At 47.1% G+C, this 27,939-nt stretch overlaps 2 protein-coding genes and 1 long non-coding RNA gene across 5 annotated transcripts in view; 1 reads left to right on the top strand and 2 right to left on the bottom strand.

Moving 5' to 3' along the window:
* Window positions 1-9,712, bottom strand: part of SLC13A4 (solute carrier family 13 member 4) — a 38,997-nt gene extending 29,285 nt beyond the window's left edge. Inside the window, exons 1-2 of the mRNA XM_007177104.2 lie at window positions 9,614-9,712; window positions 4,320-4,448 (exon numbers count right to left, since the gene is read on the bottom strand). Of these exons, the coding sequence (XP_007177166.1) occupies window positions 4,320-4,448; window positions 9,614-9,712 (228 nt within the window). The remainder of the gene's footprint in view (window positions 1-4,319; window positions 4,449-9,613) is intronic.
* LOC103001734 (uncharacterized) overlaps window positions 1-13,466 on the top strand; it is a 40,070-nt gene extending 26,604 nt beyond the window's left edge. Inside the window, exons 7-10 of the long non-coding RNA XR_009008799.1 lie at window positions 4,289-4,430; window positions 6,149-6,255; window positions 12,964-13,059; window positions 13,329-13,466. This is a non-coding gene — a long non-coding RNA (uncharacterized LOC103001734). The remainder of the gene's footprint in view (window positions 1-4,288; window positions 4,431-6,148; window positions 6,256-12,963; window positions 13,060-13,328) is intronic.
* Window positions 11,857-27,711, bottom strand: FAM180A (family with sequence similarity 180 member A). Of its 3 annotated transcripts, none has more exons than XM_057549761.1 (4): window positions 27,421-27,711; window positions 21,132-21,188; window positions 17,134-17,234; window positions 11,857-15,585 (listed from the first exon to the last, which is right to left on the bottom strand). In XM_057549761.1, exons 1-4 carry the CDS (start codon window positions 27,494-27,496, stop codon window positions 15,241-15,243), a joined length of 579 nt encoding a protein of 192 aa, XP_057405744.1. In that variant the 5' UTR covers window positions 27,497-27,711; the 3' UTR covers window positions 11,857-15,240. The 3 variants fall into 3 exon arrangements, with proteins under 3 accessions (XP_057405744.1, XP_057405745.1, XP_007177165.1); XM_057549762.1 differs by lacking the exon at window positions 27,421-27,711 and adding an exon at window positions 21,725-22,178; XM_007177103.2 differs by lacking the exon at window positions 21,132-21,188.
* Window positions 27,712-27,939: the final 228 nt, after the last annotated feature.

Here is a 27,939-nt window from a genome sequence, read left to right as displayed (position 1 = left end):
TCCAGAATTTCCTGCTCTGAACACATACGTTTATTAATTGAGCAGATTTCAGTACATACTGGCTAGCAGTTAAGGGTGAAAGTTCTGGGGTCAGGCAATTCTGGCTTCAAGTCCTGGCTCTACTACTTACTAGCTGTATCACCTTGAGTAAGTTACTTAACCTCTCTGAACTTGTTTTCTCCTCTGTAAAATAAAGATAAAAATAATAGCCACTTCCCAGAGGATTAAAAGATACAGTGCATGTAAAGGACCTCCCATTGCGCCTGACATGTGGTAAAGGCTTGGCATTTTGGCGGCCACCCTGGACAGACAGCCGACTCGCACTGAGTCTATACTCAGCTGAAAGCCAAAGATCTTTTTCACACAAACTGCTAACATTTATCCTTATTAAGCTTCCTTTTGCCTGGACTTCCCTTCCAGTCCGTTGTCTCTTCCTGGCAGCATTGATTCTGTCACTGTACATTAGCTGGTCCATCTAGCTTTGAGTCATCTGCAATCCGATAACGTGCCTTTCTTATTTTCATTTGTGCTCTCTCTCCAGCGCGACCCCAACATGTTACTCAGATTCTTTTGGTTCAGCTCTTCAACCAGCACTCAAGTTACTCAACTGTGCTATCACCCAGCCCACATTTCTCTGACTGAGAAATGGTTATCCCTGGAAATATCGAAGGCTCCAAAGAAAAAGTTAATTTATGTTCAGCAACATTTGTTTAAAAGACCAGGGAAATTATAGAGCTTTGTGGAAAGACCTCAGTCAAGAAGTGGTCAATATAAAGTTTGGGCACTCGACAGGGTCAGTTTCATTTATATAGAACATTCCCGCACGTGAAATTGTGTAAATTGGGGTCTGCAAGGCCAGAAAAAGAGGCATTACTGCATAGGGTCTTCTGTGTTATTCCATGTGGTTTATACTTTCTCTCTGCTAGAGGAGAAACTTCTCAAGGTCAGGAGCCATTTCGACCATTTTCTATCTCTTTTCAGAGCCTGAGTTCGGCTGATAGAAGACAGTCTAAGCTTTGCACACAGTGAACTCTTAATACCTGCAGACTGACAATTCATCGCTGTAAAATTTAACCATTTATATGCACACATCCAGCCCCAGGGGGAACCCAAAGCATTAGCTGTGAGATTCAAGAGCGCAGAAATGTTATATTTAAAAAAATTTTTTTTTCTTTTTTTTGGCTGCACCACACAGCATGTGGGATCTTAGTTCCCAGACCAGGAATTGAACCCATGCCCCCTGCATTCGGAGCACAGAGTCTTAACCACTGGACCACCAGTGAAGTCCCAGAAATGATATTTTTTTTCATTTTTGTCACCTGCAAGGTATCTGTAACATCCCATACTGTATTGCACATGGTAGGTACAGCACTCAAAATATTTTTCTGAATGTTGACTGAATAACCTGAGGGACAAAAGCCACAGATGCAGGGTCACACTGATCCTATTCACATGCCTTCCTTCATATGGAGAGTACACTACTGACACACCATCAAGAAACATTGCAGTCAAGAAACATGAACTAAGGGCTAGTGCAAGAATAGCCCGTATGTGTAAGACATCGTAAATCCTAGAGGGTGTGAAATCTGGGTGGAGAGAGGACGTGTCCACAGCAAGTGTATATCTGATGTATCTCATGTACCGTTTAAAGGACAAAAGTATCAGGGGGCTCCAAGGGAAGGGAAAAACACTTTTAGCTGAGGTTTTTGGAAAGGCTTCAACCAACAGGGTAATTGGGTAGGATCTTAAAAGCTGAAGGAATTAGAGAGAACTTTCCAAAGTGGAAGAATGGCCTGAGTCCCGGCAAGGGGCTGGGCAAGCACAAGGTGGGTTTGGGGAGTGACAAGTGGATGATTTGTCTGGAGTAGGGGGCTCCTGCAGACCCCCGGCCTAGCTTTTCCCAGGGAGCCATGGCACATGCTGGTGTACGGGAGAAGTCGGTGGCTGTGGAATAGATATTTTCTCTGTCTGCAAAGTCAACTGGCTCACAAAGGGCTATAACCCATGTCCTCTACCCGATCGGCATGTCCTTTAATCTGAGTTTAAAAGGCTAGCTAAACAGATTATATTTGGCCTTAAACTGCTCTCTGGAGCTCAGCTGTTAAATATCACCAGCCAAAGCCACTTTATCAGACAGATGGGGTAGGGTTTTTCACCTCAAATGATAAAATTGGCCCCTGGCTTCTCCAGTGTTTTCCACCTCCAGCCCCAGCAATAGCAACACCCGATCTCTCCCTGGAAAGTCTTCTTTTTCTCCTTACAAAGTCCTGTTGCCTTTGAAAACAACTGCCTCCCTAGACTCCTTATAGGTTGAGCCTTCCTGGCTGTGCAGATGGGCAGGCCCTAGGATGAACTGTTGCCTAGCAACATCCCTAGTGTGTGGAGGGGCTGATTGGCCCACCTGTCTATAAGATTCTGCTGCAGGAGGCCCTTGGGGAAATAGAGACATCATCTACTTTAAGACTAAGGCATACTGTTGGCTTTTGGGCTGCCTGTAGTGAAATACAAAGATATTAGTCTTTTAATGAATAGTTAGCTCACTTTAAAAATGTTACTTCAGTTTCATTTCTTTCTATAACTTCATTTCTTCCTCTGCTCTCTACTTTCACCTCCCGACTCATTGGCTTTCGCTTTCACAATTTTAAAGAGAAATCTGCAGGACAAGTTCATTTATGTTTCTCTTAAGAAAAGTAATATTGGTGCTTGTTCTTTTAGGCATGCACACAGACCCAAACTACCTGTTCTCTTTCCACAAAGGAAGGGGGATAATTGGAGTGACTGCCTAGTGCTTCAGGTCCCAGGCTAGCTTTTATGTGGGTCCCCAGGATATTGGTGTTGGACCCATCTCCAGGAATAAAAGCACTGCTGAGGGTTTTGGGGATGCTATCCTTTTTGGAGAGTCTGAGGCTATTATGATTACTAAATGCCAACAAACGAACTAATGTACCAACAGCCTCCAAACCAAACTGCCCCAAACCAAAACAAACAAACAAAAACCAGCCAGTTGAGTCCATGCAGTAGAAGGACAACTTGTTAATTTGTAGTCAAGTACAGCAATTAGGGGACGGCCTAATTTTTATCTCTGGACTTTAAATAAAATTCTGTTATCCACGGTTAAGGCATCCCATGGACCCAGGTTCATTATTCCTTCCTCACATCACACAGGTGAAGAGATGTACAGTTCTTAGTATTAACTCCCCATGAAGCTACATGATACATTATGGAGTGTTTTTCTTATGGTACAGTAAGCAAGTGCATAGACTTTGAAATCTGACAGGTATGAGTTTGAATCCAATTCTGCTATTTCCTACTATGTGACCTTGGGTAAGTTTCTTAACTCTGTGAACCCCTTTCCTCATCCGTAGAATGGAAATATTAATATCTACCTTGTAGACATCTCGGGAGTATTAACTAACACAGCACTTCTGGTGTAGTGCTTGATTCTTAGTAGGAATTCAAACATTAGTTCCCTTTCCTCTTTCTTCTGTGCCTCTGTCCTTAACTAACCTCTACCATTCAATCTCCTTCAGAAACCCTAAGCGGAGACCAGGTGCTATAAGGAGATAATCCAAATGGAATCAGGTGTTAATGAATGAGGGCCATTCTTCATCTTGCTCCAGGTTTCTGGCTGTGATTTTCTTCTTTCCTATTTGTGGTAGGCTTAACTGTTTGCACTGGCACCGCCCTGGGCTTCCTGTTGACAATTTCTGTTAGAATTTTAAGAATGCCATAGAGAGAGAGAGTGAACAGAGGACAGATTCTAGGTAGACAGCAGTCAAGGAAAGAATATGCAGTAATCTTGAGTTGGGGAAGAAGGGACAGAAATGTTTTTTAGAGAAAGTGAAGACATTGTCAGGACTCAGGGAAACATGGTAAGTCTCTCTGTCGGCAAGCATTTATTGAGCACCTACTCCATACGGGCTCAGCTTCATCATGAGATTCCAAGGACCTGGGAGGCCTGATTCCTGCCTTTGAGTGCTTAGAGTCTAAATGGACAATCAGAAGACAGAGAAAGAGGAACAGCAGTCTGGTTGAATGTGCCAATCATACAGTTCCTAAAGGGTTTCAGGCTGAAGGAACAATTGGATGTGATTAACCAAAAGGCTTCCTGAAAGAGGCAGTTTGACGGAGATGAAGGTCATGGGTTGAAGGAAAGGAGCTCAGGGTCCAGAACAGCAGGTGCAAAGGCTTAGTGCTAATGGGTTGTTCCAGAGGGTGAAAGAAGCCCCCTCTTCAACTGCTTTGTGAATCTCCCTTCACCTTGAGCCCTCTTTCACTGGCCCAGCAGGGACCGAGCAGGGGGCGACTAATGGTCTAACCTCGCTGGATCGCAGGACTCCGAAGAACGGGTAGAGGAAGGCAGGCACCAGGGCTGCAGCTCCAAGAGGCACCGCCTCGGACACCCAGTACACAGCAGTCACGATCAACACGTAAGCACACGCAGCCTCCTGGAAGGGGAGGAAAGTGGGTGGTTAGTCACAGGGACAGCCACTGCCACCGAGGATCCAAAAGAGACCCGGGGCACAGGCAGGAGGCACACGGACTCAAACATGGGCACTGGAACACAGCTCTGGGAGGTGCAAAGGTGGACTTGGCAGAGAAGTTTGGTGGATACATGCCATCGTATTTTGGTGGGTGAAGTTATGGCTGCTCCTTGGGGCGACTGATGCCTGGCACGTGGCTTGCATTGGTTTGCAACAGGGTGGCCACCGGACTGTTATGCTATCACAGCTTGGTTGGTTCCTGAAACTGAGCAGGGTAGGGACTGAAATTAACTGCGGTGTCCAGATCATATACTATAAAGGTGGAGTTCATAGTTTTAACTTGGTCTAGGCAGGATATTTTGGTGTCAAGTTGATCAGATACTAGAGGTTCTTGGGGTAGCTGAAGGTGGGGATTAATTTGTGTAATTGATTCACATGTGAGTTCTGAAACTGGCCCGTTTGGGGCTGGATCACTCCTTGCCGGGTTGGTGGGGAGAGCTGTCCTGTGCACTGTAAAATGTTCAGCAGCATCCCTGGCCTCTACCCACTAGATGTCTGTAGCACCTCCCCAACTGTGACAACCAAAAACGTCTCTAGACGTTGCCAAATGTCCGTTGGCGGCGGGGGGAGCGGGGGCAATCATCCCTTGTTGAGAACCAGTGCCCTAACCAGTGTCTGGGACACTCCACTGCCTGATGCACATGGAAGCTTCCTTCTGACAAAGAGAGTAAGAGTGCTGTCTATCTAGAAGGGAAGGCCTGGAAATTTACCAGGGTTTTCCCCAGCCCACTCCCTTTGCTGGTTGTACAACCGTGGGGTGCACAGAATAAATAAGTACAACATTCTTATTAAAAAAATCAGTCCTCCTTAACCTTAGCTCCAGTAATCCTGGTTGCCCCGAATGGTGCTGATTAATGGTGGTGAGAAAGGTCACGGGCTTACTCTTGGGAGAGGTCACTGTCCAAGGGTTTTAACAATGGACTCCGGAGGGCCACTGAATAGAAGATCCAAGCTGCCTGTGGACTCCTCCGTTTATACCTAGTTCTAAACCCACTGGGCTCAGGTCTGACCTGCCCTGAGGCTGGCTGGTGATCAAGGAACCTGACAAATCTTGTTCTGTTTATCTCTCCCTTGGGTTCAGAACAAGCGTCCTCAAACTCTTACACAAAAGTTACAAAAGGTCGCCACGATCAGTGAGGGGCGTCAGGAGTGATTAACCCAGCCTGGCTGGCTGGAACTTTGTTCCCTCCTGATATGCATGGATTATGGGGTTGGGGGTTGAGAAATGGGAACTGGGCACAACAATTGTTGACTGTAGCTCCCACTGAGATTTCCTCTGGGGCCAAAAGATAAGAGAGAAGTTAAAGCTTTTGGTAGTGCTGATAAGACAACAGAACCAATACTGGGGGGAAAAAAGGGCTCCATTTGAAAAAGAATGCAATTTAGAGAAATGCTCCCTTTACTGCAGAAATAAAAATACCTAAAGGAGTTCAAAGCCCTTCAGCACACTTGAGCTCACTTATTCCCATCTCCTTCCTGGGAAAGAGACAGAATGGCAGGTGTTGTTTCTAGTTGAAGAAAAGGAGATAGAATGTCTTTCCCTCACTGAGAAGCCCTTATTCCTTACAAAGAACCTTCAGCCTTTCTTGGCTTGGTCATTACAGGTCCAGGAGTGAAGGAAGGAGAGAAAGGAGAGAGAGAGAGAGCGAGAGCTATTTCCTTCTACCATGCATCGTTTTGGTTTGAATTAGGAGAATTTGGGTAAGCCAAGGTAAACTTTTTGATTGTAATTTTTTTATTGTTAGGAATTAGAATAAGTTACTGGAGGAAGTCACCAAGCCACCTTCATCCAGCAGTATTAAGAACAGGATAAACTGTCATCATTTTTATCTGAACTTTCCTTAGAGCTTTCTAACTTTCATTAGAAGAATGGCCAAGAGACCACCTTCAGATGGCCTTTCCATCTATTTCGCACTCAGTACACCCATGGAATTTACATAAACTTCCTTTTGCCTCTTCTCAACTGTCTCAAAATTCAGTAGGGAAGCTTATAATCAGATAACCCAGAATACTCTGTGAAGTTTGTTTACAGGATCCTGTGTTCTTGCATCTGGCCGAGGTCTGGCAGGTAGCTCAATCAGTGTTGGTGAACTGAACTGGGCTCCTCTGCTGGCTAACAGGTCTCTCTTATCTACTGGAGAAAATATTCTAGAAACCCACAGCCTCTTATCACTGCCACTGGTCAGCAGGAATGTAGGGATTGGTGCATACTCGGGCAGTGCCTTTAAGGGATAGTGCTGTCAGTTCTTTTTTGCTCCTGTTGACAAATAAAGGAGTGAGTTCAAAAGTGGCATTTCCCCACAGCGGATGCTTCCTGACCCTGCTACTAACTGATGTTTGCATCTGCTTCTTTCCCTACAATCCGACCACCCCGATGAAATACCATTCAGACTCCACTGGAAGGAGCTTGAGGTCACGTAATTTGGTGTCATAAATGACTGGAAGGGCTTTTGAAAATTTATCCTGGGAGTTGGGTGTAACTTTTATCCCACCGGGATGCTGAAGCTGGGCTTAGTTACAGATGCCCCCCTCTTGACCCTCCTCTTCTGTATATGGGAAATCAAGTCTGAGCCCCTGGCTTTAGAGAGCTGGGCAGGAAAAAAGGGGAGGTCATACTAATCCTTCCTAAAATGCAGCTGCAGCTTGTCACTTTGAAGAACCATCAGAACTGCAGACCAGGAGCTCTTGCCCAGATCACTTCTCTCAGTTCCAGCCCAGAGCAAACAAGGCTATTTAGGGATCTTAAGGATTAAATATCAGAATCTAAGTGTGATGCAAGGGGGCCGAATAGATGAGAGCCAGTCCCCGTGGTGGTTTGTGCCTACTGTGACCTCAAGGTGCTTCTGCGTCATTGCAGAGGAAGAAGGGCAGCGTCTTACTGACATGGTGACACACGGAGGAATCATCTTTGCAGGGCACACTGGGGCGAGTGGTGAGCAGGCTGCATCCAGGTCTGAGGGCTTTGGCCACCCGGGCTTCATCTAGCTGGCTGTCCTGAGGGCTACCCCATGAGCACAGACTGGGAAGCTCTGAGGTAGCATATTTCTCTTTTCTTAAGGCACTGGTTCTCAACTGGAGCCAATTTTGCCCCCCAGGGAATATTTGGTAATATCTGGAAGCATTTTTGGCTGTCACAATTGCGGGGGGTGCCTGTGTGCTGCTGGCACCTGATGGGTAGAGACCAGGGATGCAGCTAAACATCCTACAACGCACAGCACAGCACGGCCCTCCCCTCACGACAGAGAACTATCTCCCCCCACCCCCAAATGTCACTAGTGTGGCTGTTGAGAAACCCTGCCCTAAGGTGAAACTCAGTTGGACAGAAGGGGCTAGGTCAAGGAAGGGCAATGTCTCTTGGTCTCAGTGAGTCCATCTTTAAAAACCTATTCAAAAATTTTTATAGACCCCAACAGAGCAGAGGCTTACCTTTCCTTCCTTGTCTCTCCTCTTTTTTTTTTTTTTCCACAACATCCCTCTTCTGTCACATTTATAGATTTTTTTTGTCTACTTCAATAATTTGTTATTTTGTTTTCTTCTTCACGTGGATACTTCTCACTAGTCATTGGTAACTGAGAAGCTCCAAGACAGGCTCCCAGAATTAAATGGCAGCACTACCCCCTGGAGTCATGGTCCCCAGAGATGGGGCTGACTCAGGGGACACAGGGGGTGCCTGATGCTGCTAGTGAGAAGAGCAGGTGCCACTTGGTTGGCATTCCCTTGACCTGTCTGACATTGAGTAAAACAAAACAAAACAAAAACATGAAAAGAAAAGAAAAAAAAAAATAAATTAAAAAAAAAAAAAAAAAGAAAAGAAAAGAAAAGAAAATCAACCTATTGGGACAAAGGAAATGGACTAGTGTATACGCCGGGCAAACTTTCAGCACCAATCACTGTCTGCTAATCCCAGCCCGGTTGTCATCAGCAGCTCCCTGGTGCTCTGAGTTTTTATTCTACTAAAGATTTAAACCAGTTTGTTTTAAAGAAACCATTCTAATCCCCTTTAACTGTATAATTTAATCTTGGTTACGAAGTTACTCTGGGAGCTGAGTGGAAGACACCCTTCCCCTCCCACAAACAAGATTAACCTTTCTTAGCTTATTTTTCCTAAAGTCTCAAGGGTAGTGCCAGCTAGGGGAAGGGGTAAAGCCACCGGGAGGAGGAGGGAGGGGAGGAGGGAGAGGAAGGGGAGGAGGAGGGAAAGGGGGAGGGGGAGAAGAGGGGGAGGAAGGAGAAAAGGAGCCGGAGGAAGGCAAGGAAGGCAGATGACGGTCTCAGAAGCAGAGCCAGAGCTCAGGCTCTTCTGCTCACACAAACCTGGACAAAAAATTGGGCCACAGTCTAGAGTTGGGGGCTCTTATTCTTTTTTATCAAGTCATTTGCTGTCTCTCCTTCAAGAGCACAGAGAAGAAAACACAGAGGATACAAATAATCAAAGGGCCATATGCATGGGACCAGGGCAGGCTGCCAAGCTGCGCAAAGTTCAGAAGGAACTTGAGAGATTAAGAGTTTCAAATCCTGGTTACCAGAGCCCACCGTGGTCACCCACAGACCCTGGCTAGATGCCCAAGAGCCTGGCCGGGGACCCCACCTCAGTGCACCTCAGGCCGGGGTCCACGGTCCCCTCCCTCCCCCATCCTCCTCCTCTACTGGGAGGTCTTCCTGCATGTCCAGTTGCTCTCCCATATGGATGGTCACATGTTGACTCCTGGCAAATACCGGCTCTCCAGAGCGCCCTTCTCTTTACCGGGTGTCCGCCTGGCCCCTGCCCCCGAGCAGGCTGGCCCACTGCTCTGTGTCACACAGATCGGCCACTCCAGCCATCGCCCTTCCTCTTATCTCACTCCTGGCCGGGGGCCGTGGGGCTGGGGGACTGGGAACGGGGTGAAGGGATGAAAATGGCAGTTTTTAGGCAGAAAGTATGTTAGCCTCCTCCAGGAGAGCATTTCCATTTCTTTACACCAACAGAAGAACGCTGAGGCGCTGCACCAGCACCGCGCTCCCTCCACCGGCCTCCCCTCTGACCTCCCCCCTGACCCCCTGGCCCTGGCAGGGGACCAGCTGGTACTCACGCTGCTGGGGTGGAGCATGGGCAGAGGCAGCAGCAGGAGAGGCACGAAGACGACGAGCAACAGCTTCCTGGCTCGGAGGAGGCCCTTCAGCAAGCCCATCCTGGACCTCCTCCCCTCGGAGCCCGCGCCAGCCAAGTGCCTGCGCTGCTGGCGACGCCCGCCTCCCTCCAGAAACACTCCTTCAACCTTTCTCGGCTTCCAAGAGTCCTCTTTCGTCTTAAGAGCAGAACAGGAGGGCAGGTAGAACCCCTGTTGGCAACAAAGGCCGGCCTCCTCGCCTTCGGTTTTAGGTGGGATTGGTGAGCATAGTTTTATGCCCAGCAAAAAGGAAGCGGGAAAGGATGATAAACGGGGGCATAATGGCTCTCTCTTTGCTTGATCAGTAATGGAGTAACTTCATTCTAAAGCTCAGCAAAAGCCCCCTTAATCAATCAAGATTACACCTCTGCTGCAGCTGTCTGGCTGCTATCTGTTGTGCCCTCCATCATTTTTCCTCTCTCTGATGGCCTGTTTTGGGCAGTACCACTTTCGCTTTCTACCTGTGCTGGCTGTACCCCCTTTCCTTAAAAAAATCTAGTCCCCCCGCTTCCCTTAAAACAAACCCCCGAGTTTGTCAGCAGACCATGGAGACTTCAAATAGGGCTGGTCTCTTCTCCCAGGACCTGGCACCTTAACTCTGTTCAAATTGCTTTCCTTCTAATTGGTTTCCCATTATAATTTGCCTTGAGCCTGGGCCTCCAAAGCAGAAAAAAAAAGTGCCCAAGACATTCCTTTTTGTCACGGGACAAACTCTTGCTGGAGGCCCACCTTAACTTTCCTTCACCTATGGGACGCAGGACAGAGGCAGTAGCCACGCCCATTCCTCACAGCCAATCAGCACGTTGGAAAGAATGAGTCAGTATCTCTTCCAAAGGCAGTTCGGGATTGGTCCCAGCAGGGGCCTGCTGATTCTGCAGAACCTAAGCAATTTGCAAAGCTTATTTTTGTTTCTCAAACATCCTAGGGGCTGGAGTGATGACCATCACCGTAAACATAATCTCACTTTCTCAAGCACTGCTTTAACGCTGCAAAGCATAGGACCCTGAGTTTTCTCTGGGAGGGCTACTTGCTGACCTAGTCCTTAGGAAGATGAAATGTCTGGTGGCAGGGAGAAAATGAAATATTAATCCTGGGGAAATTTACCCCAGAGTATAGAATATTAAGTCTTTTAGATTTCCCTGGTGGCAAAGGTTGTTTGCTTCAGCACCCGGGTGAATACAAAGCATCTGAGTCAACAGAGGATGTTAGCCTCTCAGAAAGACCACAGACCCTTTTAGGGAGAATGGGAAGGGTACTGCCTCTCTGGAAAAATCTAGATACCAGTCTCATTTCAGAGGCCCTTGGAGCCCAGACATCTGTGGTCTTTCTGGCTGGAGTAGGTGTTCCAATGTCCCTCTCTGAGGCTCTTTACCAAAAAAGAAGCAGGAGGCTTCCTTTGGCTGGTGTGCAAGGAGGAGGTGGGAGGGCAGGAAAAAAATTGATGGGTTCAGGAATAGGGCCTTTGCAGCCCTTGGACGCTGGAATTTCTGCTGTTTACAGTTCAGGAGAAGCATTCTCTTTTCTCTGAAAAGTCATGTGGATATGGGGCAAAGAAGAAAGAAAAAAGAGAGAGAGAGAGAGAGAGAAGCCCCCAAACTTATATATTTGGTGGTCCTTGGCAGCATTGCCTTGATCTGAGAGATGCTGAGCAGAGTCAAGGGTTATGAAATTCACGTTCGCTTGAATTCACAGAACGCAAGGAATGGCATTCTAGGGTCTGCAGCTATGCCAGTTGGAAATAATCCCCAGGCTAAAGGCAAAGTGACTCCAGAAAGGTGACTTTAGAAAACCAGTTCTTCTTGACCTCTAAAGCAGGAGCAACTGTGGCCGACCCAGTTTGTAATTTTCTTGCCATTGTAGGATGCGCTACGATGACTCATCTCTTTAAATGCATTTTAAAGACTGGCTACTGTATTTACTACATTCAGGCCTCATTTTGTGATGATTTGGAAACTCAGAATGAGCAAAAACACATGTGTGATGTTTTGGTGGCAAATATTAAAGAGACTGGGTACAAATAAACAGCTGTGGAAGTCAACATTCTCTGTTAAACCCATGAGCCACTTCAAATTCCTTGGTGAGATAATATGAGATAATAAAGATTCCGTTAAGCCTGGAAACTCGATCATGACATTTTTATTACACCATAAGTGAATATTTGTTAAATAAAATTATGTGAGTGACATAGTAAGACCAGTAGTTCTCCTTCAGGACTCTATCCACTTTTTAGATAAAGAAAACATTTTCCTAAGGACATTTTATACATTGCTTAAGAAATGTAAGACAAATTCCACCTATATGAGGTATCAAAAGTAGTCAAACGCTTAGAAAGTCGAATGGTAGTTGCCAGGGGCTGGGGGGAGAGGGAAAAGCGGAGTTGTGGTTTCATAGGTATCGTTTTTGCAAGATGAAAAAGTTCTGGAGTTCTGTCACACAACAACGTACATGTAGTTAACATTACTGTACCGTACACTTAGAAATGGTTCGGATGGTAAATTTCATATGATGTGTTTTTTAACCACAATAAAAAACTGAAAGATATTAAAATGGGTTAGGAAAGTCAGGGGCACCGTGTAAAGGCATTTAACAAGCATTTAATTTTAGGCCAGTGCTCTGGCCTTTACCACTTATGTGATTTACCACTTATGTGATTCTCCTTTAGTTAGATTCAAGGTGAGATGACAGAGCAATGAAGGTTTCAGCATATAGATGTTTTTCAATGTCTCTTGAGTGACACCAGAGGTAGCCATGAGAATGCCAACTATAGAGGAAACTTGCAGAATTTTTAGATCCTAAAATTTCCCAGCAGTCTAGAAATGGCAGAAGGGTTCCACTGAGTCACAGGCAAGCTTCCACTACTAATGTCACGCTCTGAATTATTCTTTGAGTAAATATGACAAAATGTGACTGGGTTGTGATGGTGGTGTGTGCAGTGCGGCATTAATGAGGCAAAATGGGAGAGTCCGTTGCTACCCAGGCTACTCCCTCACTGCTCACTGGGCAAAGAGTCGGGTTTTGGGGTGGTGGCGGTGAGGAGAATATTTGATTTTGCTTGTAAATGAAGTCATTGCTATAAAACTTTTTGTGGGTAAACAATTCATTTGTATTCAGCCTAAAATAGTGTTTAAGTATCTAGTTACTAAAAATGAAATTTTCATTTGTCTTTAAAAAGGTTGTGCCCTTCTTATTTCTTTTTTTTTTTTTCAGTTGCTTGCCACATAAGTATGGACCCAATTTATCAGTACAAAAGTGCCTTTAATTTTTTGTGGCAGGGTGAAGGAACTGCCATTGCTATCACTGGTCCTGGGAACCACCCTCCCATTCACGGATCTCCTGCCCCTGAGTGCAGCCACGTATATCCTAACATGGTAAGCAGGGACAACAAGGGTGGGTCTTTCCTCCTGGTGACTAGAAGAAAGCTCTCAGATCCATTCTGATAGGGGTGGAGCCCAGGGTGGATGCAAGACTCTGACTGTTAGAGTATTGCCCAGTGTCTAGGGATTGAGGCCCTGCTGACCCCCCTCTCCAGCCCACATCCAGGAAAAGCACAAATACTGAAGGTAGGCCGTGAGGCTAATCTGCTTTCTGGGCAATTCCAAACTTGTCTGTACCTCTGTCTTGACTTTGTTTTAATCAGACAGTGATCCCCAAAGGAGACAGTGAGCAACAGAGTATGGGCAAGTAGAGGCAGCAGAAGAAACTGGGAGATGCCTCGAGGAATGGATATAAAGATAATCAGAACGGGACCCAAAGACAGAACAGCAGAGACACCAACTACAATGAGAAGAAAGAGGCAAGTGGAGTGACTACATCAAAGAGAACATGCAATCTTAGAAAGAGAAAAATTGAACAAAAAAGCATATATCAGAGTCTGTATTTGAGGGAGGTAAAAGAGCAATATAACCAGGGAATGAGAACCAGAGAGACTGATTAATCTTCTGAGCCTGAGAACATCGGGATGCGAAGTGGGATTTTTCTCTGATGATAAACACCTTGTTCCTGCATCCTGGTATTACTTCAAAAGATCATGCAGTTTGAGCTGCTAGGCAAGGCTCACTTATTCAAAGATTCTAAAGAAGTCCAGACCAGCTTTCGTCTTCATTCAGTGGCAATTGTTAAATACCCATTTCAGAATAAAAAATTTAGCCCAGTGAATCCTTGTTTATTCAAAGATAAGACTTCTTGCAGCTTTAGCCTCCAGAACCCAGCTGTAAACCTCGGAGAAACTGGAAAGATCTCTGAGCTGGTGAGGAATCTTTATTAGGACCCAGGTGCTTTACTCCTAGCAGGGACCTTCATCTATTAACTCTTATTTAATGTGGAATTATAACAAGACTTGCTATCTTATTTTTCAGGCGATGCCCAGTAAGAAAGAACAAATTGCAAAGGGCAAGTTATGTTGGTAGCAAAGAAAATTGCTACTTTTATCGCCTGACAGTGAGGAAGGCAACAGAAAAACTCACACCAGATTCAGAGTTAAGAAAGCCTGGGACCTTTCAGGGTTGATACAAACAGTCCAGCAGAGACATCTCAGGTCCAGGGGTCCTCCCTGTAACATCTCACAGTTAGTTAAATGCTTGTGAAAATTTCAGAAGTAGAAGAATCTTAGAGATGATCTCATCTAACTCCTTCATTAGAATGTTTCCAAGATACTAAATTCAAGCTTACTGGCTTTCATATATATCCAGTCAATATTGCTAAAATGAAAGTTTTGGCATTTGAAAGGGTAAAATTCTGTCATCTGAAAATCATTTTTATTTGGAGCACTTAATTCTCTGATGATGCTAAATAATTTTAGCATTAGGATAGGCAGGCCGTGGCACTGGTGCCACCTCTTTCGTTAGGATGACCCTCTCTGCATTAGCTTGGTTTCTCTGTTCAAAAGGCAAGGCATGACAGTAGCATTTCTGTTGGCCCCCTTCATGTTTCTCCTCTACATTAGACCAGCCTTCAGGAAAGAAGAGTCTAGATATATAGGTCATAACTGATTTTCTGACTGATTCTTTTTGGGGACTTTTGGAAAAGTTGAGAAGTATATCCTTGGTTAACAATGTATTTATTTGGCTATAGCTCTAGTTTCTTTATATCTTACTACAGAACTTTGGAAAGATGTTCATTCAATCCAGCACCCTGATCTCTTAGGACCAAAGAAATCTGTCCCCCACTTTCCCACCATGCCCAAACTTCTGTTATGTCTCTCCTGGCTCTGTCCTCACCCTTGGGTGTTTGTGTTACAGTCACTCAATGTTAAAGCATATCTTAGACTCCTGCAATTCACCAGGCAAACCATTCAGCCTCTGGAGGCATCTTGAATTACCATTCCAGCCCTTTTTTCCAGCCCAGGTCACATTATGATATGAATCACAATCTCATGCTTGTCAAGAAGTTACAAGGGGCAAAGGGCATCGGTGTTTCTTATTTTATCTTTGCTGCTCTGAGTTGGTGGTATGTGTTTTGTGGCTGGTCTCTGTGAACGGAGTAGAGAATGAAGAATTTCTGGATTACTGTGTGCTGGTCCCTGCTCCGTGGTCCTGGTGCCAGCCGGTCTCTCAGGGAGATGCTCTGGGACATGGGGACCGCATCAAGTCGTGCCTCAAGGCATGGAAGAGGCTAAGGAGGGACTGGGCCCAGATAGCCTTCTGATGCCCTTGGGCCGAGGCTGTGCGGTAGGCTGTGTAGGCCAGGGTCAGCGCTGTCCTTTCGAAGTCCTCTTTCTTGAGGATGCCGGGGTGGCTGGAGAGGCTGGCGCTCAGCCGCCGGATGGCTGGGATGCTCTTGGGGATCACATCATTGCAGATGGCGCGGAAGTCCGAGGCCTTCCGCAGGGAGGCGAGCTCCTCGTCCTTGATGGAGATCTTCAGGTCAGGGCTGATCTCAAGTTCAGCCAGCAGGAACTGGGGAGAAACATGGGGTGTGGAAAAGCATGAGGCACTCATCGTTGTTGAGGACATCACTGGATTCATGATCACATGCGTTCATGTAGGGAGGCGGCTTGCAAAGAGCTTTGGAATCAAGAGACCTGGGTCCCAGTTCTGACTTTCCCACTACCTGTGTAACCTCGGATGAGTCACTTAACTTCTCTCAGCCTCATTTTCTTCCTCTGTGAAATGATTAATAACAACAATACTTCACTGGGATATTGTGAGGAGTAAATAAGACAAATATGAGCGACATCTATCACTGTGCCTGGCACAAAGCCACTATTAAGTGACTCTTTGTTGTTTCTGGTGTCCCGAATCACCCCCTTCTCTCCTTCCTCCCTCCCACCCACCAAAGATCTTCTAAAGCGCAAACTGACTATTTGGGATAATGTAAAATCAGAAGCTGGGAATTAGAAGGATGCAGAGAATTGTGCTAGGAATTAAGTGTGCTACAGAGATTTGTCCTCATTTCTTGACTGTTCTTTAAGAGTAGGGGTGAGGTCTGTCATAGGCACCCCCTGCTCAGTGCCAGGCTCATATCAGGAACCTAATCAGTACAATTTAGACTCAGAGTCCTAACTCTCCCCTCTGTCTCCGGCTTCCCCCGGCTCTAATCCATCCTGCGTGCTACTGTCTGTTATCTTCCTAAAACAGGTCTCTTGCTCAGACTCCCGTGTTCATGACCTGGCAGAGGCTATGCATTTTCCAGTTTGTTCCCCGAGGCAGGATTTGAAATCTTCTGCCTGGCTCAGCTGCTTGACTATGGCAGGCTGTCTCCTTCTTGGTCAGACAGTTCTAGTACATGCAGGGTGTCAGAGGACGTCAAGGCAGGAGGGGAACTTTGGCGATCTTCGGAGTCCCTCATTTAACAGCGGAGGAGATTCAGGCCCAGGGAGAAATGGTGGCTTATGCAAGGTTACATAGCTGATGGGCGGCAGAACCAGAACTAAAGCTCAGGTCTCGAGCCTGGAACTTTATCTCTGAACCAAACCAAGCAGCCTTGGGAAATTTACCTGTGGTTTGGAGGAGGAGTGTGGTCTTGGTGCCAGAGGTGTGAGAGGCAGAGGGAGAGAGCCTTTGGGGCGGCCCCAGATTCAAAAATGGGGCTGTCACAGTATGAGGTTACTGAGACACGACTCTACTCACACAATAGGTTTGGCATTGCCTGGGCACTGCTGATGAGTCCTGGCTTAAAGCTCTGGCTGGGGAATATTGCCCCGCTCTGTTGCTTGGGTGCAGGTAGAGGCACCTCTGGGCCAAGCCTATATCTCTAATTTTTCCTCGACTAAACCCCTAATGCCATCCTTCCCTGGGACGGCATGCGGGAAAGGAGAAGGGGGTACGAGGAACACTTTCCTTTGGGATGCGCAGGATTCCACAACCTCCACACACAAGTCTAGGCCAGTCCCCAGGCAGCAGAGGTCCATCATTTTCAGGGACTCAGGTCACTTCTCCAAAAAACATAGAGAAGGAGCAATGCCTTTTGAGTTACTTGAGTGGCCCACTCTCCCCTCTGCCTACCTCATAGAGCAGCTCTACTTCCTCCAGGGAGCTCTGCAGGACGGGGTTCAAGGGCACCGACGAGGATCTCTTTGGCCGGTGGGCAGCAGGGAAGAGCACGGCTGAAAGAAAAAAAGAGTGAGCTCGCGGGGCTGCTGCGTGCACTGGCTTCTCCCGTGGGTGAACCCCAAGGTTAGCCATCCAGTCTTGAAAGTGACTGACTCCAAGTGGTGGTGGAGCTGCGAGAAAAAGGGGCAGCTTCTTCAAGACACTTGGTTGTCATCTACCAGAAAACTGGACAATAACTGTAAAAATTGGTGAGACCTCGAGGTAAGTAGGGCCCCCTGAAGTTGTGCAAAGCGCAATTTGCGTAACCATACATGACAGCTCTGCTTCTTGATAATGGCGCCCTTGGGCCATCAAGATAGTGTCCAGTGATGTCCAGAGTACTGTGTTGAAGAAGGGAACTGCATAAACAAGGATTTCTATTAGAAGTGATAAGAATGAAACATCTTCAACGTAAAGGACATTTCCTGAAAAGCTCACTGGTGGGAATCTCCCACCTCCTGGAAAAGCTGGTTGGCTGTAGTATTGCTGTAATATTGCTTTCTCTGTAATCCATTTATTGTCTAGCCCACAAGTTCCGCAGGGGCTTGGATCAATGTGCTTTCATGTTTAGGCCTGTGCAGCGTAGCCTGGCAGGTTTCCAGGGTGCACACACAAGGTGCAGCAGTTGGCAGACCGCGTCCCTGCATTGACGGGGGCCTTGACGGGCAGAGGGATAGCCCTGCTTCCGCAGACCATCTTGGGGGATGGAGCCTACAGACTCCAGAGCGATAGTTCCTGGCCCAGAATTTTAGCAGAATTTGTTCTCTTTGCCAGAAAAGTGCCCATTTCCCACAGAATCATAGATTTTAGGACGTGAGAAGGCCTTAGCCTCTGCTCACTCGCAGCCTCTGCCTCTGGTCTCAGGTGGAGCTCGGGAGGGCGAGGCATCTCCTACTCCGCGGGTTCACAACCTTGACGGTACATTAGAGTCACCCAGGGTGTGTGGGTCCCAGCTCCAGTAGTTCGGATTTCAGTGACTAGGATGTGATTGAGACAGTAAACATTTTGAAAGCTTCCTAGGTACTTCTGATGGCAGCCTAGGTTGACAGTGAGAAGGTGCTTGACCCAAGGCTGTGTAGAAGGACCTGTCCCTGCTGCGTGGACACTCCCGATTTAGCCCAATGCTTCTCAACCTTGACTGTGCGTTAGAATCACCTGGGGGGAGCTTTATAAACCTGCATGCCCAAGGCCGCCTCCCAGGCCAGTTCATGGGCATCTACGGGGTGGATGTAGGCATCGGGACTTCTGACAGCTCCCGGGCAGGCAGTGTCCATAACCACTGGGTTACCCAGACCCACCGCCAAGCAGCTGGTGCCCAGCTAGAATTCAGAGCTCACTCCCATCCGATGAGGGGCATCTAAAGAGACCAAGGCCCTCGTGTTCTCGGAGACAAGAGAGTGGCAGCACAAGGAGGGGTGTACTTTGACCCTTCTTTCTCCTTGGTGGGAGGCGACACCAGGACCAGAACTGGTCCTGGACCAAGATGTGGCCTATTCCTTCTTACCATGAAACCCCTTTTCAAGGTAGGATCTGAGAGCAACTCCTTTATGTCTTCTCTGTTATTGTGAAATGAAAGGTGTTGTTCCCTTTAAAAGAACTCACACGGCAGCAGGTGAAGGGGATAGGAGGGAACAAGGTCCTGGCACGGGGCCCTTTCTGCTGCCTCCCGGGAAGTTATTCAAGGCCAGACCTACACGTGCTTCACTCAATTGCTTCTCTGCGAACAGCCACTTCCTTTAACATGCACACCCCTGGTGGACCCCTAGTTCTCAAGAGTTGGGAAGAAAATACTTCCTGATGCAAAGCTGGGCTTAATAATGGAAACGTTGCTTCCAAGAGCCCTTGTTCTCATAATTTTTAAAATAATAACACAGTTTGGGGAAGATTGTTAGAAAACAATTCAGCCTCTGGACTAGGGCTGATTATTGCTTCAGAAAGTATATGTGGGGAGCACCGGAGTCCCACAGATGGACCCCTTCCCCCTTCTTCCCACCTTCCACAGGTACCCCTCACGTTGCTGTGCCTGCTTCGACGGTGCGTGGGGGGCAGGGGCTTTCATGGCCCTCTGCGCTGTGACGTGCAGCCAGCTCTGCGGCAGGCGTCTCGGCAGCTGCTCGTGTCTGACTTCCTGTGCATGAGGCTAGGTCTGGAGACCTGAATTCATCTCCACTGGAGATGCTGCCGGCGGCGGGCGAGAAATAAGCTGTGTCTGGCCCACGTCGAAACATTCAGGTAAGAAGTTAAACGACCAGCCACTCCAGATCAGATGTCCTTGTCCATAATGACAGAGGCCGGGCCCTGCCAGAATGCAAATGGCCCGACCGAGAGCTGACCAACTCCGAGAGGTACGCATGCAAACCTTTAAACCAGACCGGCTCCCACGTGGTTAGAAGAACAGCCCTGTGCCCCTAGGAAGCCTTTCCCTGGGACCCCACCGTACACTGTTGTGTTCCTTCTCCATCTCCTTAATTCTCTTTGTATCTTCTTCTTGCATCCTTTCTGCACATTTCACATCTTGCTGTCTATTGCTGGCTCCTGGGAGGGAATGAATTTTATGCTTCTGCTTGACCTCAGTGTCTGCCTAGAGCTCAATATATATACTGAGTGCAGTCTCAATATATACATTTTGGAATGATTTTAAAAATAAACTAGGTATTAAAACAACAACATCAACAAAACAGAACATCCCTGGAGACTCTCCAATTCAGGCTTTGCTGGTTTTCCTTCCTTTCCCTTCTGCCCCATCTCCCAAATTTATGAGGTCGTTTTAAGTTCAGCTCCCTCCTGGCTGGGAGCGATCATAAGCGGCCCAGTCTTCGTGAGGCTGATAGTTCTGAGGCCTGAACGCTCCCGCTGGACGGCTGTTAGCAGCTGCACCCTCTCGGAGGGAGAAGGGAGAGAGGGGAACGGGGTGGGGAGGCAGAGACTGGCAGAAAGATCCCACTCCCTCTTGGGCACCACCTGAGTGCGGAGCCTTGGGCAGGAAGGCTGCTGGGACGGTGTTGTTAAGATCACTGACTTTGTGTGTCTTCTGCCTGGTGTAAAACTAGGCCGATTTGTTTCTTCCTTTTTCACTTAACGCTCCACACCCAGCCCACACTCCGGCTATTTCTTCAGGTTGCGAATATGCCCACAAGGACCACTCGGTGTGATCAGGGGACACCAGAGACCCCCCCATGGCCTTGCATGAAGGTCTGCTGTACTGGCCAGCCTCGGGCAGAGGACCCAGCCCCTCCTCCCCGACCCCCGGACTCATGAGCCTTCAGGGGACACTGAGTATCTGTGATACACTGGACCAACCCGCATGGAACAAAAAATGTACTTGCTAAAGTTCACGCCACATGCACTAAGTTAGTTCAGGAACTGGATCCAGGGATTCATGTCTTAGCATGTTCTGTCCGTGTCTTCTATTGAGAGACACATTTGGACCTCAGGCCAAAGTTGTTCAAATGTGGAGCCCAGACATCCCAACAGCTTATGAGCTCACTGTGGGTCAGTCAGCATGCTTGGTGCTTTCCTTCTGTACCTTGTGAGGTAAACATTCACATCTCATTTTATAGATGAAGAAACTTGGAGGCTAAGAAACTTGCCCTTGGCCACCCAACTTGTTTGTAATAGGACTGAGATTAAAATCCAGGTCTCAAGGGCTTCAAAACCTAACTGCTGTATTTAAAATAGATAACCAACAAGGACCTACTGTATAGCACAGGGAACACTGCTCAATACTATGTAATAACCTAAATGGGGAAAGAATTTGTAAAAGAATAGATACATGTATAGGTATATAACTGAATCACTTTCCTGTATACCTGAAACTATCACAACATTGTTAATCAACTATACTCCAATATAAAATAAAAATTAAAACAAAACAACAAACAAACATACAAACAAAAAACCCCCAATCTCACCGATAGGGTGAACCACGCTATCTTCTTTTAGGTGCATCTGCCGCAAGACTGGGCGTTCTTCAGTTGTGTGTAACCCCGGGAAGGATACATGTAGTTAATTAGGAATGAATGAATGCATACGGTATAAAACATACTCTTAAATGAATCACACATATTTAAACAAATCTCTAACTTTGATTGATAATGTGATATACAAGGTCAAATTTCTACAGCCCTGTGATCATTCTCTTGCACAAATCCTCATCTCCTTTGCTCCCTCTTTGTTCCTTTGCAGTCACTAGGCAAAAGCACAACCCATGTCTCTACCTGTTCCACACCTGCACCTGGGTTAAGTGGTCTCACTTGAAATGCATGATCGTTATTCTCAGGAGGGTCCCGAAATGCTGCCTGACCTTTACCCATACTTCCTGATTCCTCTCACTCTATTTCAGCGTGAAATGGATGATGATTTCACACCTCCTCCTTTCTCCTTAAACCAGTTAACGGCCTCTTGCCCAGATCCTCTGACTTCCCTTCTGTTATTGTGTCCCTGCTCTTATCTCGAGCCAACTTTTCCCCGCGTGCATGAGGTCTCCAATAAAGATGTCGCTCACCTTTCCACCTTTCTCTCCCACGTCGTTAATTTTCCCCTCTCTACTGATCTTTCAAGTCAGCATGAAAACACGTTGCTGCTGCTTCTTTTTAAAAAAATCCCCCCTTGCTGGCCACTCTTCCTCCTCATCCATCTCTTCGCATTGCAGCCTCCTGGCCTCAGCCTGGGTCTCTCCCCTCACCAGCCACACTGACTTTGTACGGATGTTCTGCTGTGTATTTCTGGGCCTGACTTCTAGATATGCAACTGCCTGCGGGAGTCTCCTTTTGGATTCGTAATAGTTGTCTCTCCTGATCCCCAGCCCAGTCCCAACCCCCGCCATCCGTCACGCCTGCTCCGCATCTCCTGCTTTGTCTGCTGTCTTCCCATCTCTCGTAGTTGCTCAGGTCAAAACCTGGGAGTTGTCAGTCATCCTTGCCTTTTCTCTTTCTTTCACATCTCACACCCCATTAATCAGCAAATCTTGTTGGCTCTACCTTCAGAATATATGTGGAATCTGGCTACTTCTTACCGCATCCCAGCTAGGCTCCTGGTCCAAACCTTGAACATTTCTCCTAATGGTGTCTCTGTTTCCATCCTTGGCTGCCATCTTCATCCTCCTCACTGTATTTTTTTTTTTTGCCATGCCATGTGACATGCGGGATCTTAGTTCCCCTGCCAGGGGTTGAACCCGTGCCCCCGGCAGTGGAAGCGCAGAGTCTTAACCACTGGACCTGCCAGGGAAGTCCACCTCATTGTATTCGTAACACAGCAAGTAAAGCGATTCTGTGAAAACATAGGTTGGATGATGTCAATTCTCTGCCCAGAAACTTCTATGGCTTTCCGTCTCCCTCAGAGTAGAAGCCAAAGATCTTCAGATGGCCACCAGGTACTACGCGACTTGACTTCTTACTACCTCTCTGCACTCATCTGCTATTATCCTCTGGCTCATGCCGCTCTAGCTGCAGGCCTCCTCACTGTTGCTTGAGCTCACCAAGCATGCCTCTGCCACAGGGCCTTTGCATTTCTGTTCCATCTGCCTGGAATACTCTTTCCCCGGAGACTGCATGGCTCACGCCTGTGTTTCCTTCAGGTCTCAAGTCACCTCCTCAGTGAGGCCCTCTCTGACTCTCCTATTTAAACTTGTGATCCTTTATACCCTCTAATCTGTCCCAACTTTATTGCCATCCAATGAACCAGATGTTTTATTTCTATATGTGCTTATTGTCTGTTTCCTTTCACTAGGATGTCAGCTCACAAGGGCATGGGATTTTGTCTGTTTTGTTCACTGCTGTATTGCCAGTGCCTAAAATCCTGCCGGTGACTGTTGAATGAATAAACAATCCCATAGAAACACATTCACTCTCCTTGTAACTCAACTCCATTGTTTTCAGAGTGCCTCACCAAATCCTTCTCTTTTTAACAGGATGATTCTAGAACTTATTTGCAGTTACAGGTCCTGGATAATTATCAGAAAGTAGATGCTGTCTCCTGTCTCCATCACACCCTCCCTTTATCTATGAGGAACCCCTGTTTGGGTCTAGGAGAAACTGATTTTTTTTTAAAATTGAAGTATAGTTGATTTACAATGTTATGTTAGTTTCTGGTGTACAGTAAAGTGATTCAGACATATGAATATATATACACACACACACATATATATTTAGTTATACATATATATTCTTTTTCATTATAGGTTATTACAAGATACTGAATATACTTCCCTGTGCTGAATAGTAGGTCCTTGTTGTTTATCTAGTTTATATATGGTAGTTTGTATCTGCTAATCCCAAACTCCTAATTTATCCTTCTCCCACCCCTTTCCCCCTTTGGTAACCATAAGTTTGCTTTCGCTGTCTGTGAGTCTGTTTCTGTTTTGTAAATAAGTTCATCTGTATCATATTTTAGATTCCACATATAAATGATATTGTATGATATTTGTTTTTCTCTGACTTACTTCACTTAGTATGATAAGCTCTAGGTCCATCTATGTTGCTGCAGATGGCGTTATTTCATTCTTTTTTATGGCTGAGTAGTATTCCGCTGTGTATATATGTACCACATCTTTATCCATTCCTCTGTCGATGGGCATTTAGGTTGCTTCCCTGTCTTGGTTATTGTGAAGAGTGCTGCTATGAACATTGAAGTGCATGTAACTTTTCAAATTATGGTTGTCTCCAGATGTATGCCCAGGAGTGGGACTGCTGGATCATATGGTAACTCTATTTTTAGTTCTTTAAGGAACCTCCATACTGTTCTCCATAGTGCCTGCACAAGTTTACATTCCCATCAACAGTAAAGAAGGGTTCCCTTCATACCCAGAGAAGCTACTTTTAATGATCTCAGTCAAGGCTTGCACCTGCACCTGTCTTGCTCCCCAAGCCTTACCTCCTTCAAGCTTTCTTGCCCAGACGTATAGGCAGAAGCCTCCCTAAATGGAAGAGCCTATTTTTGCTTTGAGCCTGATCTTCTCTTTGACTTTTTATAACCTGGGATAAAAATCTCTTCTTCCCTCCCATCTCCCAAATAGGTTAAAAACCCCAGAATATTAAGGCTGACCATGGTTTCCATGTAACTGTGCACAGCATCTGTACCAAAGAGCTTATTGGAAAGGATTCACACTGTAGACCATATCATACCAAAATACAACCATATTTTTAATGAATCAGTTGAAGCAACTCTATGGAAATGACCGTGGGTGTGGAAAGGAAAAGCTCTCATTTATAAAAGGTCTTTTGCCAGATCCTACTGATGTCATTTACTTTTTTGCTCCTGGACCAGCCCTTTGGAAACACAGTGATGTCCTGAGGGAGCCAGGATCTTGGCCCCGTGTGTTGGGGTCCTCTGGAGTGCTTCTGAAAGGGCTGCTGTGAGTTGGCTCCCCTTGGCCAGAATGTACCACCGCCCAGGGGGAGCACCCGGAAGGGATGCAGGGGCGTGGATGAGGACAGTGAGACTCTGCCTCTGCAGACTGGGTTGGGGGAGTGAGATCCAGCTCTAAGCTTCCAGCTGAGGGATCTGCGGAGTGCTAAGTTCTCCCCCATCCTCCAGCTTTCTTACCTGTTAGTGGTCAGAATAACGCCTCCTAAGGCAGTGACCATGGAGTGAATGAGGTGGCTACTGAGTCATGCTGGACCGGTGAGTCAGTTGACACTTACTGAAAACACCCACCCGGGGCCCTTCCCTTCACGGAATATTCACGACTGAAAACACACACAGCGCCAAACTGGACACCTGAAGATGACATACATTCCACCACTGAAGGGCCACCCTACCTTATGAAACTGCTTTTCAAAGAAATAACATATGTATTTAATAAAAATCAGATACTTATAGGAAATAATACGTGTATGCTTTTTTTTAAAGACTGGCTAGTTCCCTGCAGCCCCCCAGGTGAAGCGCCGGCAGGACCTGGGTGGGGCTGGGACTTGGGCCAGGTGTGTCCGCTTCCCAGAGGCCTCGCTAACCACAGGTGAGGCCCTTGGTCTTAATCAAGTCGGTGGGGCTGGCGCAGCCGTCCTGGCGCAGGGAGCTGCCTCCCAGGGCGGAATCCTAGAGAGCGCGTCCAAGGGAGAGGCTGGGAGAACGGTAGGAAAAAAAAGATGTCCTGATGGCAGGGTGTATTCCTTTTGGGTTTATTTCCACATTTCTACCCGTGGAGGCAGGGGGTGGTGCTGAGGGGGATGGAGGAGGAGGGTTTTGTAGGGAGAAGTCGCCCTCTGACTGTTTCCAAAGGGAATTCTTCTAAATTAGGCCTAGCACTGGGGAGGGGGGCAGGGTTGGGGTAAGGATGCAGGGGAAAGGAACAGTTAATACATTTGGAAAAATTGGTTTTTCTCTGGGTGTGACTCCCATTCCGTCATAAAAAAAGGGCAACTGTGTATTCCTTTCATGATTAGAAAAAAATGTTAAAAACGAAAAAAAAAAAATCAACTACGTGGAAGACTTTCAATGATGGCTGGAAGGGCTCTGCATCATGTGTTGGCCCTGAACACTGATATGAACGGCTAATCCAGCACTTAACATCAGCTGCCTCACCATGGCCTCTATTTCAGCTGTGTTGGCCTTGTGTCTTTATACAGATTGTTATCATTATTGGGGGGCAGACCCTCCCCAGTGAGGAGGGGTGCAGCCAGAGCAGTTGCTCTCAGGATGTTGCTATAGAACGGATAGGTTTTCTGCTGAGAACCTCAGACTTTCTTTAATGAAATTTTTTCATTTTTTAAGTGGTAGGTAATACCTGACATTTATATAGCTCCTCATCACTTACAAAGCGTTTTATTTACATTTTTCAATATGACCCTCACATGACAACACAGTGAGGGTCAGTTTTTGTTACTGTTAATATGTTACCTGTTCATGAACTAAAGCTCAGAGAGGTTAAGTCTTCCCAGACATCACACAGCCAATTAGAGGCAGAACTTAAATCTGGGAGTTCCTTGCAGGATAGCTCATCATGCGGCTATTGTGTTTACAAGCCTTGTAACAAATCAAATCATCTCATTTGGCTTTCTAACAGCCTGTGCGTTAAAGAGTGGATATTATCATCCTTTTTTAATAGGCAGATTAAGGAAGGCCCCCAGTGTCACACAGGGGTAAGTGGCAGAACACAGCGCCAAGGTCTCTTTGCTCTGTGCTTCCGAGTGTTGCCCCCAGAGTTTGTTCACATGATGAGCAGGGAGATGCTTACAAGTGAGGGAATAAAAACCCTAATAAGTGCATTGGCTTTTGCTTTCCCCCGTTTCACATCTGCCCTGTGCCCCAGCTGGCCGCTCCTTCCTTCCCTGACACTCTTGTTGAGAACCAGGGGGCTCATCCCCTTGCTGCTGTGCAGTCGTCACCCTATTTTGGATCTCTGGAAACACCAGTGAGCCTGACTTCTTTTTCCAGTTCTTTCCAGGAGAGAGACCTCAGTTGACTTCAGACAGTGGAAAGACTTCAGTTCAGATCGGTGTGGAGCAGTCAGGACTATTGGTCCCTTGCTTCCTAAGTGATAAACCCTCACTGACTGGAGGTGCTGCCAGTATCTGCCCACGGGAGCCATAAAAGATGCCAGGCCGGCTCTCAGGAGCTGTGTCCCGAGAGCAAGGAAGTCGGCCGTGGGGAGCAGCGTTGCTGGGCTCCTTCCTTTCCGAGGGGGCTGGCCAGGGCGGTAGCTGCCGGGCAGACACGAGGATGCTGAGGGGCTACTCGTCCTCTCCTGCTGCTGGACCAGCTCTCTCCAGCTGGAAAGATGTGTCCACTCCTGCTCAGGAAGCAGCGTGGGGCCCTCCATGTGGACACCCCGCTCCCTCCAGGTAGCAGGCCTCTTGCCGGTCAGCACCCCCAGTCCCTTCATGTCAGTATCAGTCCCGAGCACCTGCTCTCCGCACGCCCTGCCCAGCTGCAGCAGCCTGGGGGGAACTCAAGGGAGTCTGTCCACATTCTACGAAGCAAAGATGACTTCCCTCTGGCCTGTCAGAAAGGGATGCTCTCCGCATTCTCCCCCTCGACCCAGTTCCCTCAGCGACTTTGAGTTTTTGGTGTCATTTCCCCCATCACCTTCTAATACCTTCTAGCATGTCGAGAAGCATAAAGCAATTGGCAGAGATGAGATAAAAGGAGGGTGCAGGGCTTCTAATTTCCTCCTGCTCTCTCCATTCTTCCCCCCAAATTCCTAACTGTATTGAAGAAAGAAGAATGAGCATCAAGCAGACAAATAAATTAAAAGCAACTCACCCCTGCTCCACCTGTGCGACAGAGTGGCCTGAGCATCATAATACAACAGCAGAAGCAGCAACGTCTTCCAACACATCTTTTCCTCCAAAAAGGTGAAAAGTCGCCCTCAGACCCAGTGGGACCCCAGGAGCTACAGGTATGCCCGTACTGGTCCTCCCAGTGTGATGATATCGTTCTTACCTCCCCTTCCTTTTCAGACCTGCAGAGATGCCCTCTCCTGCCTCAGGAGGGTAGAGGCAAGGGCTGCCTCCTGGGGAGAACAGGAGCGGGACCTCTGTTAATCCTACTCTCTCTGGGATTGGGGGACTGGGCTTCCACAGAGAGACTCTGTTTTTGAGCACATCTGGAGTGACTCACGGGGCATGTGATCTCCTTGGCAGTGGGGTGGATAAATATAATTTCTGTACTTGAGTTCCATGTGTTGGATGCACCCACTGGAATTTTTCTTTAACAAACAGACTTGCGGAACTTGTTAGAGAGCCCGGCAAAGAGCTGGCCGCTGTCCCCGTACACACACAC

This window comes from Balaenoptera acutorostrata, chromosome 7 (assembly GCF_949987535.1).
Source record: "Balaenoptera acutorostrata chromosome 7, mBalAcu1.1, whole genome shotgun sequence".
Classification (NCBI taxonomy): domain Eukaryota; kingdom Metazoa; phylum Chordata; class Mammalia; order Artiodactyla; family Balaenopteridae; genus Balaenoptera; species Balaenoptera acutorostrata.
Note: the sequence above shows the minus strand (reverse complement) of the source record. Positions and strands in the feature narration are given on the sequence as shown.